General features: G+C 41.8%; 1 protein-coding gene and 1 long non-coding RNA gene across 2 annotated transcripts in view; one reads left to right on the top strand and one right to left on the bottom strand.

Annotated features, from left to right (window-relative positions):
• Positions 1-17615, top strand: part of LOC309713149 (1-phosphatidylinositol 4,5-bisphosphate phosphodiesterase delta-3-A-like) — a 34958-nt gene that overhangs the window by 2226 nt on the left and 15117 nt on the right. The window contains exons 2-9 of the mRNA XM_082544551.1: positions 1231-1286; positions 1383-1494; positions 5115-5343; positions 5567-5702; positions 10072-10297; positions 11045-11246; positions 13287-13431; positions 16048-16200. Of these exons, the coding sequence (XP_082400677.1) occupies positions 1231-1286; positions 1383-1494; positions 5115-5343; positions 5567-5702; positions 10072-10297; positions 11045-11246; positions 13287-13431; positions 16048-16200 (1259 nt within the window). The remainder of the gene's footprint in view (positions 1-1230; positions 1287-1382; positions 1495-5114; positions 5344-5566; positions 5703-10071; positions 10298-11044; positions 11247-13286; positions 13432-16047; positions 16201-17615) is intronic.
• LOC309713150 lies at positions 5236-12769 on the bottom strand. Its single transcript, XR_014278512.1, has 4 exons — positions 12649-12769; positions 12503-12577; positions 11780-11958; positions 5236-5296 (listed from the first exon to the last, which is right to left on the bottom strand). It is a non-coding gene; the product is annotated as an uncharacterized lncRNA (long non-coding RNA).

The raw sequence follows: 17615 nt of genomic DNA, 5'->3' as shown, positions 1-17615 counted from the left end.
GTTTAGGCGGTCGAGTTTGAGAAAATCCCCTCGAAAGAAGCTCCAGAATAACAAAAACATTATAATTAATTTCAATATATTAAAAATAGTTGTATTAGTGGCTGTATGTGGTCAACAACTGGGTCTCCAGTAAAATAAAGAACATTCAATTCAATTGTATTTCAGCAGGGTTTATTATATGTTTTCACTATGAACTGAAGTGCTATATAATAAACTAAAATAGAATAAAATAAAATAATGTTCTTTTACATTCAAAATGAAATAAAGAACTCTTGAAAGAGTTGTCTTACATATAAAGTCCTTAATTTAAAAAAAGAAAAGGTCTAGTTTGGAACGTTGCTTTGAAAAAATGACCTGATTGGCTGAGTAACATCACATGGAATGACTTACAATCCATGTGACTGGTCTATGTTTGCTGTGTGCACACACTGACTGCCAAAAAATGAAAATAGCAGTACAGATTAAAATAACCATGCTGTACATGCATACAAGAAAACTTGTACCAAGAATCAAATCTAATGGGTCCATACAGAATAGTGTTTGGATTCGGATTCAGACTGCAGTCCACCTTATGGGCTCTAGACTAATCACCATACACTTACGTCACTGAAAGGTTCCTTCTGTGCCGTAGAGTTCATGAGATTCTACAAAAGAACCCACAAACGGGATACCAAGAATTTTGACAGTTTGTACTTTCAAGTATTGACATACAAACGGAGAGAACTATGTCCAAGTTATAAGAACTAACCCTACAAGGATTGCTCGTGGCCTGGTGCAAAATGACATATTTTTTTTATAATGAATAACTGTATAATAAAGAATCTCCTCTAGCAGAAGTACACATCCATTCAGCTATGAGGCACATTTCTGGAGGTGTTACTTTTTTGGGGGGCCCAAGTTTATAATGGCTCCAAGTGTTGTCTTTATAGTTTTTCCTTCCATTTTTCTCTGTCCACCCACCCAAGATATATTTCAATTACAGTGTACCCACACGAGCAGCTGTGGTGTGGCAGATGTATACACACTAGCCTCTAATTTTAACTCTGATCTCTTTTTCCTCTCTTTATGCCCTCCCTGTTCTTTCTTCGGCCTATCCCAGTGCTACTGAATTTGAATATTATAATTAGGTGTATGCTCACTGCTATTTTATACACACCCAAATACAGTATATAAATATAGTGTTTATAACATAATTTTAATCGACCATCATTTTGTCTCTATGCTTTCTAGGAGTGCAAAATGATGAAGATGTGAGGCAGATGCTGCAGGGCTCTAGTATGGTGAAGGTATCAATAATTATAAACCATTTGTAGCGGTTAGAAGTAGTTTGAGAATGCTATATATTACATGTATTGTAACATATGAAATCATTACATGGGAAGGTTCGCTCGCCTCGCTGGCAGAAGCGTCGGATTCTGAAGTTGCTGGAAGATGGTGTCACCGTTTGGTGTCAATCATACAAAACATCCAGCCGAGCCAAGGAACAACAATCCTGTAAGTTGTATGCAGCACCACACTATTGACACTAAATGAATTTGAATTGTCAGTTGTAAATGAAACATTAAACTATAACAAGTTGCAGTCCACACTGTTACATGATCACAGAATAAATAAATGATTATTTTCATATAACATATATTATACAGTGCTGATGATTATAAAACACAAAGATCATCAAACAAATTCTATTGTAAGACAAAGATAAGCCGAGTAAATACAAAATAAAGTTTTTAAATCATTTAATTTATTAATGGAAAAAAGCCATCCAAACCTGTCTGTACCTGTCTGAAAACCTAATAACTTTTTGTGCGCTCCTTGACAACAGAAACCACAATCAAGTATTTGGAATAACTGGGAATGACTATTTCACACAGTTGTGGAGAAATTTTGACTTACTCTTACGTGCAAAATGTTTTTAATTCTGTTATGTTGGAAATGTTTGAACATGGAGGACCTGTTTAAGGTCAGGCCATAGCATCTCAGTCTTTAATTTGAGTCCAGACATTGACTTGGCCACTCCAAAACCTTCATTTTGAGTTTTTATAAGCCAGAAGTGGAGTTCTCAGTGTGTTTGTCAGTGCGCCTCAGCAGTGCATACACAAAAAATCAGTGTGCAAATTGTGCATACAAACTTTTCAAACACAAATCTGCGATTCATAAATATCTTATCTTTGTCTAAATGTATTTGATGATCTGAAATGTGTAAGTGTTAGAAATATGCAAAAACTAGGAAATCAGTAAGGGGGCAAATACTTTGTAATGGCACTTAATGTAGTGCTTTGATGCTCTTAGCGAAACACTAACAGCACTGTTATAAATTCACAAACGCGCTCATTCAGAACTGTAGTGCATGGCTTTTTATCTATTACACACACTCCAGTGGACGTTTCAGGGGCAATTTGGGTTCACTATCTTGTCCAGGAACAATATGATATGTTGATACTTGATACTTTGATAAATAATCACACCTGCTTCTTTTTAAAGATCACTAATGCGTGAGCCGAAAATGTGTCTCAAGTTTTGGTCAAGATGTAATCATCATCAATAGACCATGGCCTGTGGTAGAAAGATGTTTTTCTCCCATTTTTAAATTCATCTAATACATAAATAAATAATCTAAAGAAAAATCATGGTCTAATTATTTGTTAACAGTGAAGTAAAGTTTAATTACCTATACATTTTTCTGTTTATTGATCATTGTTATCATAAAGGGTTACTATGCAGACATGCTGACCAACATCATTATGTTTAGCTAAAGTGATTAAAGTAACTAGATTAGCTCATATGGAAAGAGAACTATGACATTACATATAACCTATGTAATACGCTGTAGCCTTTCCTTCTGGAGAACAAATGGCTGCTCAGTGGTGGCTGGGTGTGTAAGGTAAAATGTCCATGTACTGTATCTATTTTTGATCATTTTAAATACAGTTTGCTGCTCTGTACTTTGTACTCCCTCCTTCACTATCTGAGGGTCACACATGTTGCCCTGATTATAGAGCTCATCTATTTTGAGCATAAGATCCTTTCTCTAGTTCAAATAGTGGGATTGCAAAACATATGGCGGGAGTCCGCCTTGGAGCCTGTGGGTTTGATGCTGTGTAGTTAACATATGACTCAGCCACTCCCAAGTACAGTACAGGGCCTTTAATTGGCACTGGATTTGGTGTGCCAGTTCTGTGGTTTACTCCTGACATCCAAGATCATTACAGAGATGGTTTTCCTCTAGTATGTTACACTTCTAAATAAGATTCATTTCATCCCCACATTGAAGCAAAATCTTTGTACTCTTCATTCCATAATCTTCTCAGATGTATTTCAAAAAACTTGTAGATGGTTGTAATTGGACTTGACATGTGGAAATAAAAAAAGCTTGTTAGACACAAACAAGTGTCTTACTAAAACAAACATAGAGTCCAAAAGCTGGAAAAGAAAGGCCTACGTGCAGAATCAAGAGGCAGAGGAGACCAAAGGGAAAGGAAAATATGTTCAGAGAGCCGGTCCAAAGGTGATGCAAGGTACAAAGACAGTCCTGTGGGTTGGCCTGGCTGCAGGACAAAGCAGAGAAGCAGTTTTATGGGTTTACCCAAATGAAGAGAGACAGTTCTCGGAGTGAGCCCGGGGCCCAGCAATGGCCGAGGAGGTGGCCAGTAGGCCTGTTTTGGCAGTCGGTGGCCAGTGATGACAGCCAGCAATACCCAGGTTGGAGACCCTTTGGAGGGGGTGAATGGCAGCTGGTGATAAAGGTCATGATCATTCAGGGGGGGTTCGGAGGAGGCTGACATCGGCAGAGGAGACCCCTCCAAAAGCTTGGTTGGAGCCCATTATCAATGGTAGGGATGAGAGTCCCCTAGAGGCAGAGCCCATTTTGAGACTGGGCTGTGATGGGGGCTGGCAATGGCATCAGCATCATCAGCATGCTGGCCTTCAGCCCACAGACTTTTAATATGTGTAGATCCAAAAATCTAGGTAGAAATTCCAAAAAGCTTCCTAAATTCCTCCTTCAGGTCCTTGGAAAGGATTGCTATATCTTCTGCATCCATGTTCTGGTTGCCTTGTTCTGTCATCTTAGTGAAGTGCAGAATGTTAGAACCCACATCCAAAATGTGACAGGACAAGGTTCAAAACATAATGAGAGCCATTTGGTTGAAAAAGACGGAAAAGGTCTATAAATGCAGAGACAAACAGTAAACAGAAATACATGAAACAAAATCCAAAATAACAGGGAAATACATAAGTAGGCAACAGTGTGATACAGTCAGCTTAAAGTGAAAGACAGGTTATACACACATCGGAGCACATTGAGGGCTAAATTAGGAAAACAGATCGGTGAGAAGAAAGCAGTGAAACTAAACAGTGATAGGGGAAGTAAAACTATAAGCACAACACAGAAGGCAAAAGACTTCCAAATTAAAACAGGAAGTTACTAACCACAGAGACAAAGGTGTGGTAACAGTACATAAGAGGAAACTAAGGAAACCAGAATAAGCAAAGAACCAAATTCTAAAGAACAAACAAACCAAGAACTGGGTGGAAAACCTAATAGTGTCATGGTCCTGGGTCTTCGAGCTTGGTTCTGGATGTGCTCATTTCTTTGAAATTACAAAAGAGTTGTCTCTGTATATATTGTTCTCTTGTGCTTCTGAGTTTAGTTATAGTCTCGTGTGTGTTATGTTCTGCTTTGCCTTCCTTGCTTTGTTAGTGGATTCTGCTCAGCTGTGTTCTCCAGGTGTTTCACCTTTACCCATATCTCATGGGTATTTAAGCCCCCTGTTTCCTTCTGTCACTTGTTGTGATCTTCCCATAGCTGTGTGTCCTGTCTATTTCTCAGTGTAGTTCTCTAGCTAATGTTCACCAGTATCTGCTTACTTAAGTTCTTTGCATTTTGGTTTGCTGCATGTCCAGGAATAAAGCTGCCTTTTGAGTTCAGTTCTGTTTCTGAGTCCTGCATATTGGGTCCAATTCTCTGCTCACTACACAGTGTATCATAACAAATAATAAACAAAGATAAAAGAAAAAAATCTTAAAACTCTCTGTCAGGACCATAACAATCACAAGGTGTGAATATATTTGAATAATTCTTTGCTCACTTTATTTCTTTCTTCATCCTCCAGTCTCCATCATGGAAGTGGAGTGTGTGCACGAAGGTTGCCAGTCAGAAACATTGCAGCAGATGGTTGGCTCAGTACCTGAAAACCAGTGTTTAACAGTGGTCTTCAAAGGGTCTCGTAAAAGCCTGGATCTCCTCTGCCAAAGCCAAGAAGAAGCTCAGTGCTGGGCCCGTGGCATCCGTACCCTGCAGGAGAGGATGGACAACATGACCCAGAAGGAGAAACTTGACCAATATCCTTGATTTTTGTGGGGGTGGACATACATCCCTGTTCATTTGGATTTATAGAAGCACTACTTTGTGTACATTTAATAATAATTATTATTATTATTTAATTATAATTTGTTGACCACTGGGAACCAAGAGATCCAAACTAGAGAGTTAGCACTGTAAGAGGTAACCACTGAGACTTCATGTTAAAATACACCATATGGCTCACCAGTGCTTCCTTGACAGTGTCACCTGGATTCATGCTTATATGAGTCGGGCTGACCGAAACCGCGACGACAAGATGAGCTACGATGAGGTTCAGATTCTGCTGCAGATGATCAATATTGACTTGAATGACCAGTATGCTCGCAGCCTCTTCCAGGTAGCAGAACACACTGCTTAATTTAAGTAATTAAAGTCAATCATTTAAATTAAAGCTAACTTTACGGGTTTATAGCCATTCTGTCTGGAGTATTGATTTCCCCTCTTGGCGCGCAGTGTGGGTTTTTCAGTTATATTGTATACAAATGGTGATGACTTTATTTGGTTAGTACTCAGAGCTTGTGACCATAGGAAAGGGTAGGAACGTAGACTAACCAGTAAATTGACACCTTCACATTTACGCTCAGCTCTCTCTTTATTACAGTGGACTGCCATGTAGTCTGTTTGTTGATCTCATATTCCGCACTCCTCTCACTTGTGAACAAAATCCTGAATGTCGCCCATAGACATTGCCTGATGAGTGCTAATGACTAAATAGAGTGCACCTGTGTGTAATCTAATGTCAGTACAAATACAGCTGCTCTGTGACGGCCTCAGAGGTTGTCTAAGAGAATACTGGGAGCAACAACACCATGAAGTCCAAAGAACACACCAGACAGGTCAGGGATAAAGTTATTGAGAAATTTAAAGCAGGCTTAGGCTACAAAAAGATTTCCCAAGCCTTGAACATCCCACGGAGCACTGTTCAAGCCATCATTCAGAAATGGAAGGAGTATGGCACAACTGTAAACCTACCAAGACAAGGCCGTCCACCTAAACTCACAGGCCGAACAAGGAGAGCTCTGATCAGAAATGCAGCCAAGAGGCCCATGGTGACTCTGGACGAGCTGCAGAGATCTACAGCTCAGGTGGGGGAATCTGTCCACAGGACAACTATTAGTGGTGCACTGCACAAAGTTGGCCTTTATGGAAGAGTGGCAAGAAGAAAGCCATTGTTAACAGAAAACCATAAGAAGTCCCGTTTGCAGTTTGCCACAAGCCATGTGGGGGACACAGCAAACATGTGGAAGAAGCTGCTCTGGTCAGATGAGACCAAAATGCAAAACGCACACGGAAAACTAACACTGCACATCACTCTGAACACACCATCCCCACTGTCAGATATGGTGGTGGCAGCATCATGCTCTGGGGGGGCTTCTCTTCAGCAGGGACAGGGAAGCTGGTCAGAGTTGATGGGAAGATGGATGGAGCCAAATACAGGGCAACCTTGGAAGAAAACCTCTTGGAGTCGGCAAAAGACTTGAGACTGGGGCGGAGCTTCACCTTCCAGCAGGACAACGACCCTGAACATAAAGCCAGGGCAACAATGGGATGGTTTAAAACAAAACATATCCATGTGTTAGAGTGGCCCAGTCAAAGTCCAGATCTAAATCCAATCCAGAATCTGTGGCAAGATCTGAAAACTGCTGTTCACAAACGCTGTCCATCTAATCTGACTGAGCTGGAGCTGTTTCAAAGAAGAATGGGCAAAGATTTCAGTCTGTAGATGTGCAAAGCTGGTAGAGACAGACCCTAAAAGACTGGCAGCTGGAACTGCAGCAAAAGCTGGTTCGACAAAGTATTGACTCAGGGGCTGAATAATTACACACACCCCACTTTTCAGTTATTTATTTGTAAAAAATTTTTGGAATCATGTATGATTTTCGTTCCACTTCTCACGTGTGCACCACTTTGTGTTGGTCTTTCACCTGGAATTCCAATAAAATTGATTCATGTTTGTGGCTGTAATGTGACAAAATGTGGAAAAGTTCAAGGGGGCCGAATACTTTTGCAAGCCACTGTAGACTCCTCAATTTGGGTTAGTTATTCATCCCACACTTGGAGTGTGCATATGGCGGGGTGTTGCCTCTGGCTCCGCTGCAGTGTGGGGGTGGTTAAGTGGGCTCAAGGTGCAGTGCCAGGGTGGCTGCCAGGGCAGCTGCTGCCACTCAGTAATCAGACTGTCCCTATTTCAGTGACGCAGGGGCTCAAGAGAGGAGCTGAGTGTGGAGTGGAGAAGCAGCTGAAAAGCTGACCTCCTGACATCAGGAAAAAGGATAACGTATTGTTAATAACACCATAAAACTGTCACCTGAGGCTACGTGGGGTCCATTCATTTCACAGTGGTGGTCCCGCAGTCTGCGGCACCTGTGCAGCTGCTGCACCTACTTGGCAGATATAGTGATGCACCAAGAGCAGGCAGCAGTGCACAAAGACCAGCTGAATGAGCTTTGGGCTCAGGCAGAGCAACAAACAAGTGTGCGGGAGAGACTGGACAGGGCAGCCGCACCGCTGCGATCCCCTCCTCTCATGGTGGCCATGCACCGGAAAGGGGACGGGGATGATCCCCAGGTCCTCATGGAGGCGTTCCAGGTTAGTGCTGAGGCATGCCAGTGGCCTGCTGTGGAGTGGGTTCCGCGGCTACTGCTGCTGCTATCCGGAGTGGCCCAGACGGCGGCCGTGATCCTACCCCCCTGTGTCAGGGGGGCGTTTTGAGGACGTTCGCCTGGGCTCTCCCCAGAGGACCATTGCAGGCGGTTTTGTGGCAGGCGGGGGATCAGCTGTTCGCCTGGGCTAGTAGGCTGCACAATGCCGCGATGAGATGGCTGCAGCCCGAGCCATCAGAGGGCGAGGCGTGGATGCTCTCAATGACTGTCCTGGAGCAGTTTGTGGAGGGGCTGCCCAGAGAGGCGACATGGTCCGCTGTTACCAGCCCTGGCTGAAGATCACCAACTGGTCAGCAGGCAACCGCCGGTAACTGCGTCGAGGAGGCGGCCCCCTGGCCCAGCCCCAGCGGAGCGACCTCCGCCCCTGCAGTCCTCAAATCTGTCCTAGCGAACCTGCCAACCCGGAGCCGAGCAACAACAGGCACCCGAGCCACAGGGGGTGGCGCAGGCAGCCGGGACACCTGCAACGGGAGTGTCCACTGATGGAGGTCAGGCGGGTGTTCTGGGCCCAACCAGACTTACCGCATATTAGTAAGGTGTCAAGGAGATATACACCAGACTTTGGTGGACATGGCCTGTACGCAGACCCTCGTGCATCAAAGCTTGGTTCACCCCAGAGCATTGTTGGAAGCAAAGTGCGGTTAAGTGTGTGCATGGGAGCATTCACAAATATCACACAATATTTTACAGTGCAGTAGCACGTAGTGTCTGCGCGGCATTCAGCGGTGACATGTACTTCTAGGGAGGATCCGCCGGCACCAGTGATTCACCCGAGGGGAGATTTCCCACTGGAGCAGTCTTATGATGACACCCCACACTCAGCCTTCGACCAAGTGATAGAAATTGATGGTCACCTGGTGTGCCCTGAAGCTGCGCAGGCCTACCCACACTTTGTATTATTGAACAATAGGCTTTATCAAGTGAGTTGTGACACTCACACAGAGGAGGAGTACACCCAGTTGTTGGTGCTGAAAAGCCGTCGAGAAATTATTTTCCAGGCGGCTCATTATAACCCCATTGCAGGGCATATGGGATATGATAAACCTCTGGAGCGAATAATAGCCCAATCTTATTGGCCAGGCCCGAGCAGATGTGCGCTGATGGTATGCGTCATGCAAGGAATGTTAGCTGGTTAACCAGCCAGCTATCGTAAAAGCACCTTTTTGCCCACTACCAATAATGGAAGTGCCGTTTGAGCGCATTGGCATGGACCTCATCAGGCCATTTCACCGAAGGGTACGTGGCTATCGCTTTGTATTAGTTATGGTGGATTATGCAAAGCAACCCTCGGAAGCAGTGATGCTGGGCACCATCTCTGCAAAGAGTGTTGCGCAGGCGCTGTTCAGGGCATCTCTTGAGTTGGCAGCCCAAAAGAGATTCCTGACTGACCAGGGCAGGTCATTCATGTCTCACACACTTAAACAGCTGTACAAATTATTGGGCATGAAATCTAAACCAGGAGAGGAGAGAGATGAATTGGGGCCAGAGATGCCAAATTCAAACATTCCTGCCTCTCTCCATTGTAATAAACATCTCACACAGGGCCAGAGAGTGGATGTTGGTGTATCCAACAGCGTTTTGCAGATGTGTTCTCACCTCTGCACGTCATACTTCGCTCATAGAGCACCATTTTGCATAGGCATGCATAGAGCGACCTGGCGTGGCGGTGTGTTTACAGCCCTACAGGTTACCTGAGCAAGAGGCAAATTGTTGAGAGAATTGCTGAAAATAGGAGTGATAGAAGAGTCAAACAGTGTGTGGTGTAGCCCCTTAGTTCTTGTGGTGAAGAAAGATGGGTCTGTATGGTTCTGTGTGGAATATCCTTATCCGATGCCCCAGGTCGATGAGCTCCTGGACCGGTTAGGCACTGCTCACTTTTTCACAACACTGGATTTTTACGTAGCTATCCCCACCAGGGATAAAAAAATAATATAGCAGATACAGGGATATATAGACCAAAAGTGGGTAGAGATAACACCCCCACAGCAAATCATGTTCTATTTGCACATTAACAAACTGCTATTATTTCCGTCTTTCTGATAGAAATGTGACCAGTCAGGTGACGGTCGTCTCGATCATGGAGAGATTGAAGTTTTCTGCAGGGAGTTGTTACGAAGGCCAGAACTGGACATCATATTCATTCGCTACTCTGCAAATGGCTGTGTGCTTTCAGCTGTGGACCTGAGGGATTTCCTAAAGGACCAGGGGGAGGATGCCTCACTCGTTCATGCCCAAAGCCTCATACTCACCTATGAACTTAATGAGTGGGGTACGGTACTAGTAACAATAAATTATAAGATTGGAGAATTAAAATACTTTAAAAATAGCAAAGCTTACCTGACAAATATTCAGCTGTGCTAAAGGATGAAGTTTGTGGTACAAAGGACATTTTGACTGGAAAACACAGTTTGGCCACAACTCAAAGATTCATACACCAAGTCTGACCTGACAACATTTCACATAGATGTCTAATAGGACAGAACAGAATATCACAATGGGATGGGGTAATTCTATATTTATTCCCAGTCTGTCTGAGGGATAAGCAGTAACACATTCTGGCTAGAGCAAATGAAAACACAAGGATTGATGAGGTAAGTGATCAGATAAGCTGAAGTGTTTCAGTTTACATCAGACCTGAAGGAGATTCAAGTCTTTATAGAATAGTCTGTGTATACTGAGTATACATAGGCTGCTCCAGACTGCTCCTCTGTGTGTCTACTGTATTTTCCTGGTATCAATTGACTAATCATAGGCACATGAAGATTAATTCAGACTGATATAAAAAGAGTTGAAAAGCTGTAAATGAGTGAAGAGGATGCAGTCTACATGGATACATCAGCAACCAGTCAACCAGTTTGATTCCTGGCCAGTCGCATCCCTTCTGAATGTCTTCCCCCTCTGTTTCTGTGCTACAAAAAATTAAGGCATTTTTATTATTATTTTTAATTATAAGAATAAAAATGATGTTTATTTAATACCCTATTTTTTAAACTTTGTTTCTCTTTGCCCATTGCAGCCCAGAAGAATAGCTTCATGACTCCCAATGGTTTCACCATGTACATGTTGTCAAAGGAAAACTGTGTGTTTAACCCAGAACACGCTAGAGTTTACCAAGACATGGCACACCCTCTGTCGCACTACTTCATCTCCTCGTCCCACAACACCTACCTCACTAAGGACCAGCTGACTGGGAACAGCAGCACAGAGCCTTACATACGGTAACAGCAACAGGGCAGTGATTGTGAACTAGGCCGTGTGCAAATACATTTATTAATTTGGTAACCTACCTATTTCACTATTATTGACAAAGGCAGTATACTATTATTATTGTAGGAGAGGTTTGTACTAAATTATTATACTTTAAATTGTCTCACAAAATTCTGAACAAGGTGAATTAGAATTTTTGTAAAAACCAATCATAACACACAAAATGCAGCAGTACTTGTCAGTCCCCTATAAACAGCTGGATGGCGTTGTCTGGGCTGCCTAGCTAAGCCCACTGACATCATAACTCAGATCAAGATTAGTGTCAGGAATAGGTGGATAAACTACGTAGTGCTTCTTCGCATATCTGCTCTGTTCTCAGAATTGTTCTCAGCTGTTATGACCACTGACAAGTGAAGTGAAAAAGACTGTCACGACTATCACTTCATCCTGGGTGGCTGTAGCTTAGGAGGTAGAGCAGGTGGTCTGCTAATTTGAAGGTTGGTCTCTGGTTGCATGCCAAAGTGTCCTTGGACAAGATACTGACCTCAGAAATTCCCCAGATCTCAATCCAACTTTGGAATGTTCTAGACAAACAAGCCCAATCCATTGAGGCCACAACTGACAACTTGCAGGACTTAAACGATCTGTTGCTAAAATCTTGGTGCCAGATACTCCAACGTGTCTTCAGGGGTGCAATGGAGTCCTCAACAGGTCAGAGCATTTCTGTGAGCAAAAGGGTATAAACACAATATTAGGCAGGTGGTCATAATGTTGGTGTATATACCTGGGAATTTGGTACTGTTAACAAAAGTTACCATTGACAAATGAACCCACATGTACAAGTTTTAACTAGCTGGCTAACCAACCCCATGTTGGCAATTATACTTTAGTGTAGAAATGTTTATACCATGGCATTGTTCAACATTATACATAAGTTAAAGTCATGGCGCATTACAGCTGGTGAGTTAATTTGGCAAGCCAGATAATTCCACTCACGCATACTTTTACTAAGTATAACTTAACCAAACAAGATACAGTTAGCCAGCCAGCTATAACTCAGCTATTCCGCGTGAATCTGATGGTGCTGTCACGGGTTGCTCTGAGGATCCACTCGCAGGACTCCGGAGTTGTGTTTTAACAGAGACGGTTTATTTACAAGATCTCCACCAAGTGTATTTACAGACAGTGCCAGGATAGTGCTATAAACAAGATGTGAGAGGCAGGGTTCCAGGGAAAACAGGGGAATCACACACGCGCTCACGCCAACCTTTCTCTCTCCGCTAGTGACCAGTCACTCCTTCCACACTCCACACGGGGAAACACGGGGACGGGTCCGGGGAATCTAGAACACAGAGACACACGTTAACTTTCTGAGGCGGAGGCATGGGAAACTTGGGCTCGACGTGTACTGACTAGAGTCCTCACAACAATCCAGCGTTGAACAGCTGACCTCCTCCCTCTAAAATACCAGCTGGTCTGATGAGGCCCAGGTGTTCCCAATCCAGGAAGGCGTGGGCCGAGGGCGTGAAGCCGCCATGAGTTCCGCCCCGGCCAAACAGGAGAGAGAGGGAGAGAGGGGGAGAGAGGGGGAGAGAGAGATAGAAAAGGAGAGCCAGGAGTGGGGAGATTATGATCAGCGCCTTGCCGATCCCGCAGGTCGTGACAGGTGCACCATTTGTATTGTTTACTGATGAAGTAGGTGGAAAATGGAAAATGTCAGATAGCTGGCAAATATTCATTGTAAGCAGGCATGCAAGTATGCAAGTAACATTAGCCAAAAAGATCACAGATATAAATTTTCAAAAGCAATCTCTTCTACAAAATACTATATAGCCATTTTGCCTTTATGTACTTTGTTATAGGATTTGATATGCTTAGAACAGTCATATGTTGATGTTACATTTGTCCAAAAAGTAATTAAATGCCAGAATTTTTTTAAGTTACTTTAAATTTACTTTACTTCAGAAATATGTAATAAAAGGTGTTTAAGATGTAATTTTTTCTTAACCCAAGGTACACCTTTACTCACAAAGCTTGAATTTGTCTCTTAGAGCTCTAAAACATGGTTGTCGGTGTGTGGAGCTGGACTGTTGGGATGGAGACAAAGGAGAACCAGTTATCTATCATGGACACACACTTACTTCCAAAGTGCCCTTTGTTGAAGTAATTGAGACTATCAATGAGTATGCTTTCAAAGTGAGTACTTCACTGTAACCAAGAGTTCTCTGCAGAAAATGAAATCTTACTGTAGAAATTGTGTAGTATGGTATTTCAAACAATCTAAGCAACTACTGCAGATGTCATTGACTGACTTATTACAGTAGTGTAAATATATTAGAGGGTTAACTAGCTAATTGGAGCCTTGAATGTGTTCTAACAACCAACCATCAGCTGCAAAGTAATGCTCAATAATCAGATTGCTTCCTGTATAGATGCTGCTTTAGTCCACAGATTATAGAATTCTTACCTTGATTACCTGACATTAAAGAGACCACAATGAGCCAAAAACAATTCCTCACACAATCAGCAGAAGCTTCAAATGCTAACACTGTGCTGACATTCTCAATGTTCAGATATGTATATATATAGTTATATATTTGGAACCATCATGAATGACTTCTAGAAGCTAGTTTTGCTCATCTGAATGCATCATTAGTGATGGTAAATATATGTTTGTCCATTCTGATGATTTGACTTATGTCTTGAGATATATAGATATAGATGCTGCTGCTGTATATGTTCTTTGATTTTTACTGCTTGTCCTTCCTCTTGTGTTAGCTTTCTGTTACTGTCTCTTATGTTAACGTGTCAGTTTTGACCGTGCCTCAAATCAGCCAAAACGATACCCTCAAAACAATAATTTATCATCCAATTTGTTTGTTACCTGTTGGTTACCTTCTTCAGCTTCCTTATCTATGAAAAGATTGGTTTTAATGTGGCCCACAGGGCTTTTTTACAGGATACCTTTTCAATCGAAAAAAATGGTAAACTGAACCTCAAGAGATTTTTTATGTTACCTTACTATTAATTACAACTACTAGAATATATCTCTAAAATAATTTGTTTTATTTATTCTTTATTTTAATGTTATTAACTATTGTAAGATCTGTGGTGTTACAGGTCAGTTTAATGCATACATATTTAGTTGGAGAGTTTTTTGGGGACAGTATTAAACAACAATGGTTGTCTCTATAAAGCACATTTTAAAGAAAGTGGAGCCCTGTCCTTCAGGGGTCAGTTCAAGTTTTTTTGTTTTGCTTGCCTTCGTTTTATTGTGTCCACCATGGTAAGTTTCTTCCTGAAGTCCTTATCCAAGGTCATAGATGGTAAAGAAATTGTCGCACATGATATTGTCACGTGTAATCATATTAAGGATTAGAAGTTTTCCTTGATTTTTCACAGGGATACTAATTGCACATTAGTCTGTGTAAGTCTGTAGATTCTGTGCATTGCAGTTTTTGCATCAGCTATGCATGGATTTCTGTGTCTTTTTTGCCAGTCTGGCTGGTGTTATGTTGCCAGATAGAGCATTTTTCCATGAAAGGGACAAAATGTTCATCTGCTGTCACCTCTGCCCTGGGTTGAACATCAGTGGAAGGAGATGCACCAATCTCTCCCATACATCTCTGATGGGGCAAGCTTGTCAGTTTTTGCTCTAGTACCACTGTTGTCAAATCTGAGGACTTTTAATACCATTCAAAAGAAAAAGATTCTGCCTGGCGATGCATCCAGAAACTATCAGTGTTTATAATGCACCAATATAAGCATCCAGATATTCCCAGAGGTGACATTCCAAATGTTGCCATGGACTGTTTTTTCTTTAAAACATTGTAATAGCAATAATGACTTTTAGGAAAAGTGGTGAAATCAATAACAAATGAAAACATGTCTTGATGTCACGTATTCTTGTCACGGCACACCTGGTAATCCCAGGGGTCATTTTGGTGACATTTTCAGCAGTGGCCCTGCCATGCAAGCCAGGAGATACTGCACTCCAAGAGATGTGACCACTTTTGGATTTGTATGTTTCAGCAGAACAGAAGCAGCTTCAGCACCTGTGACCTCCTCATCAGACTTATCAGATATATCTTTGTTGTATCCCGTGGTTGACATTCTCTATCATCCAGCTCCTCAGAAACTGGCTTGTCCATATTGCTATGCTGTTTTGTGTCTTCTGGCTAATTCTATTCAAAGATATGATGCAGAACTTGGCTTATTGTAAATCTTCTCATTTTTGCATGCTGCAAACCGGAGATGTATACTCTGCATGTCACCAACATCTTTACATGTCTTACATTTTTATACATTTCCATCTGGATTACCTTTTCAATCAAGCAGTAGGGATAAAAGGGGCTGTTTGTTCTGAGGAGACAAACAGACAGAGAAGCCCCTAACTTCTCTCCGACAGTGTTAGTGAGCTCAGTGTGTTTATGATTTTAGTTTTGGCACTGATTATTTCATAATCTTACATTTTAACTGGGTCAGAACCGACCCTAACAACACAAAAGTCATAACTTTTGCCAAAGCATTTTGTAATTTTGTGAAATTTATTTTTTTTAATTTTGTTTAAATTGAGGTTCCTGACAAAGTCAAAAAGGCTTGATGCAATAAACAAATTTAAATAGCACTTCTATGCATTTAAAACCTAAAAACAGGTTGGTGCCAACCCTAACACAAGAGGAAGGTGTGTTATAAATCGACATTAGCCACAGTGACAATTTTGCTGACAGGCCAAGTGATAATTTCCTTATTTTTCTCTGGTCTACAGAAAATACTTTTCTCACTGACTTTCCAACATTGTGTCTGTCCCAGTCCTCTCCCTACCCTCTAATCCTGTCTTTGGAGAACCACTGCTCTCTGGAGCAGCAGAAAGTTATGGCTAGACATCTGCACTCCATTCTGGGAGACAAATTTCTAACAAAGCCTCTTGAAGGCCTGGATTCCCACAATTTGCCTTCCCCAGAGGTAAGTAGTCAAGTAATCAGTGAAAGTTCAGTTCCCATTAGCACTACTAAATCCACTGATAGCAAACATAACTTTATGTGGGACATGTAAATATTCCTGGGTTAATTAAACCACATGTAGATTGTTCTCACAATTACAGTTTTCATCAGATTAATAAAGATAAAAATGATCCATACAAAGAGATATATGTATTGTGCTTGATACTTTTCATTGGCAGGTGGACATTGCTGGCTGGATTTCAATGGCCTATAAAAGTTTTTCAGTCTCCAACCACTTTTACAGTTTTTAATCCTCAGCTGTAAAAGGCTGATAGGGTACCGTCATCACTCTGCCAGGCGTGGACACCCAACTTTAAAACATGATAAAGATGGCGACGTAGGATTTTTAAATTAATGCCATAGGTTCATTTACTAAAAACCTCAAATGAATTTGAATCTCGGGGACCTTCACGGTCAGAGGTCTATTTTTCTAAAATTCTTGTGAATACTGTAACTCAAGAAGGAAGTCACCTAGGAGTCTTACATTTATACAATAATTACTAGGAGGCTGAGGTGTAACACTGGCAGCTGTCAGTATTTTTCACAGCTGGTAAGACTGCTTACCATCTTTTATTATAACTGAAACTAATAAAATTAAATACATTTGTTCTGACCTCTGATACTTCTGGTAAAACCTTAGAACATTTGTAGCTTTGTTTCAGCCTGGTATGGGAAAACTTGCAGTAAATGTTTCATGTGTCTTTTATCTCTCATGAGATTTTTTCAGAGCCCTTTGACATTTTTCTCATGTAACATAGTTATGCAGTAAGAATTTAATATATTCAAAAGCATTACAGAAAAATGTGAAAGTAGCCCCTTTCATGAGACAATTATTTAGGCCTGTAATCAGTTTTCAGTCTGTGAACATTACTAAATTTTATCTAAAATTTGAGCACTGCTCAGAGAGCTCTATTGGGAAGATTATGCTATAACTGCAGTTACCTTCATGTATCACAAGTGTATAAGTGTAACAAATATGTTTAGAGCTTTACAATAGGAAAAACTTCTCTATACGATAGGAAAAATCTGCGTCTAACTAGGTGAAAATTATGTAAGGCTTATCGTGATCAATAGGCAGATCACTAATGCCTCAAAAGGAGAAAGACCAATGGCAGAAAAGGTTAATGTGTGCAGGGTTGGATGTGGCAGCACAGCGGAGGGTGGTCTCCATCTCCTGATTGGCCCTATTGGCCTGGCCATTACTCTGTGCGTGAAAACCAGAACAGAGACTGAACTGGGCTCAGAGGGAAGTACAGAATTTTTTCCAAACTCGGGAAGTGGGGACTGTGGCCTGATATGACATTCAGGCAGAAAACATGGTCAGTGATGAGTTGAGTGGTTTCCAGAACAAAGCGTAGCCTAGCCAGGGCGATGAAA

The sequence above is a fragment of the Aulonocara stuartgranti genome (genome assembly GCF_965226115.1).
Source record: "Aulonocara stuartgranti genome assembly, chromosome: 8".
In the NCBI taxonomy this organism is placed as follows: Eukaryota; Metazoa; Chordata; class Actinopteri; order Cichliformes; family Cichlidae; genus Aulonocara; species Aulonocara stuartgranti.
This window is presented reverse-complemented; position numbering and strand designations above follow the sequence as displayed.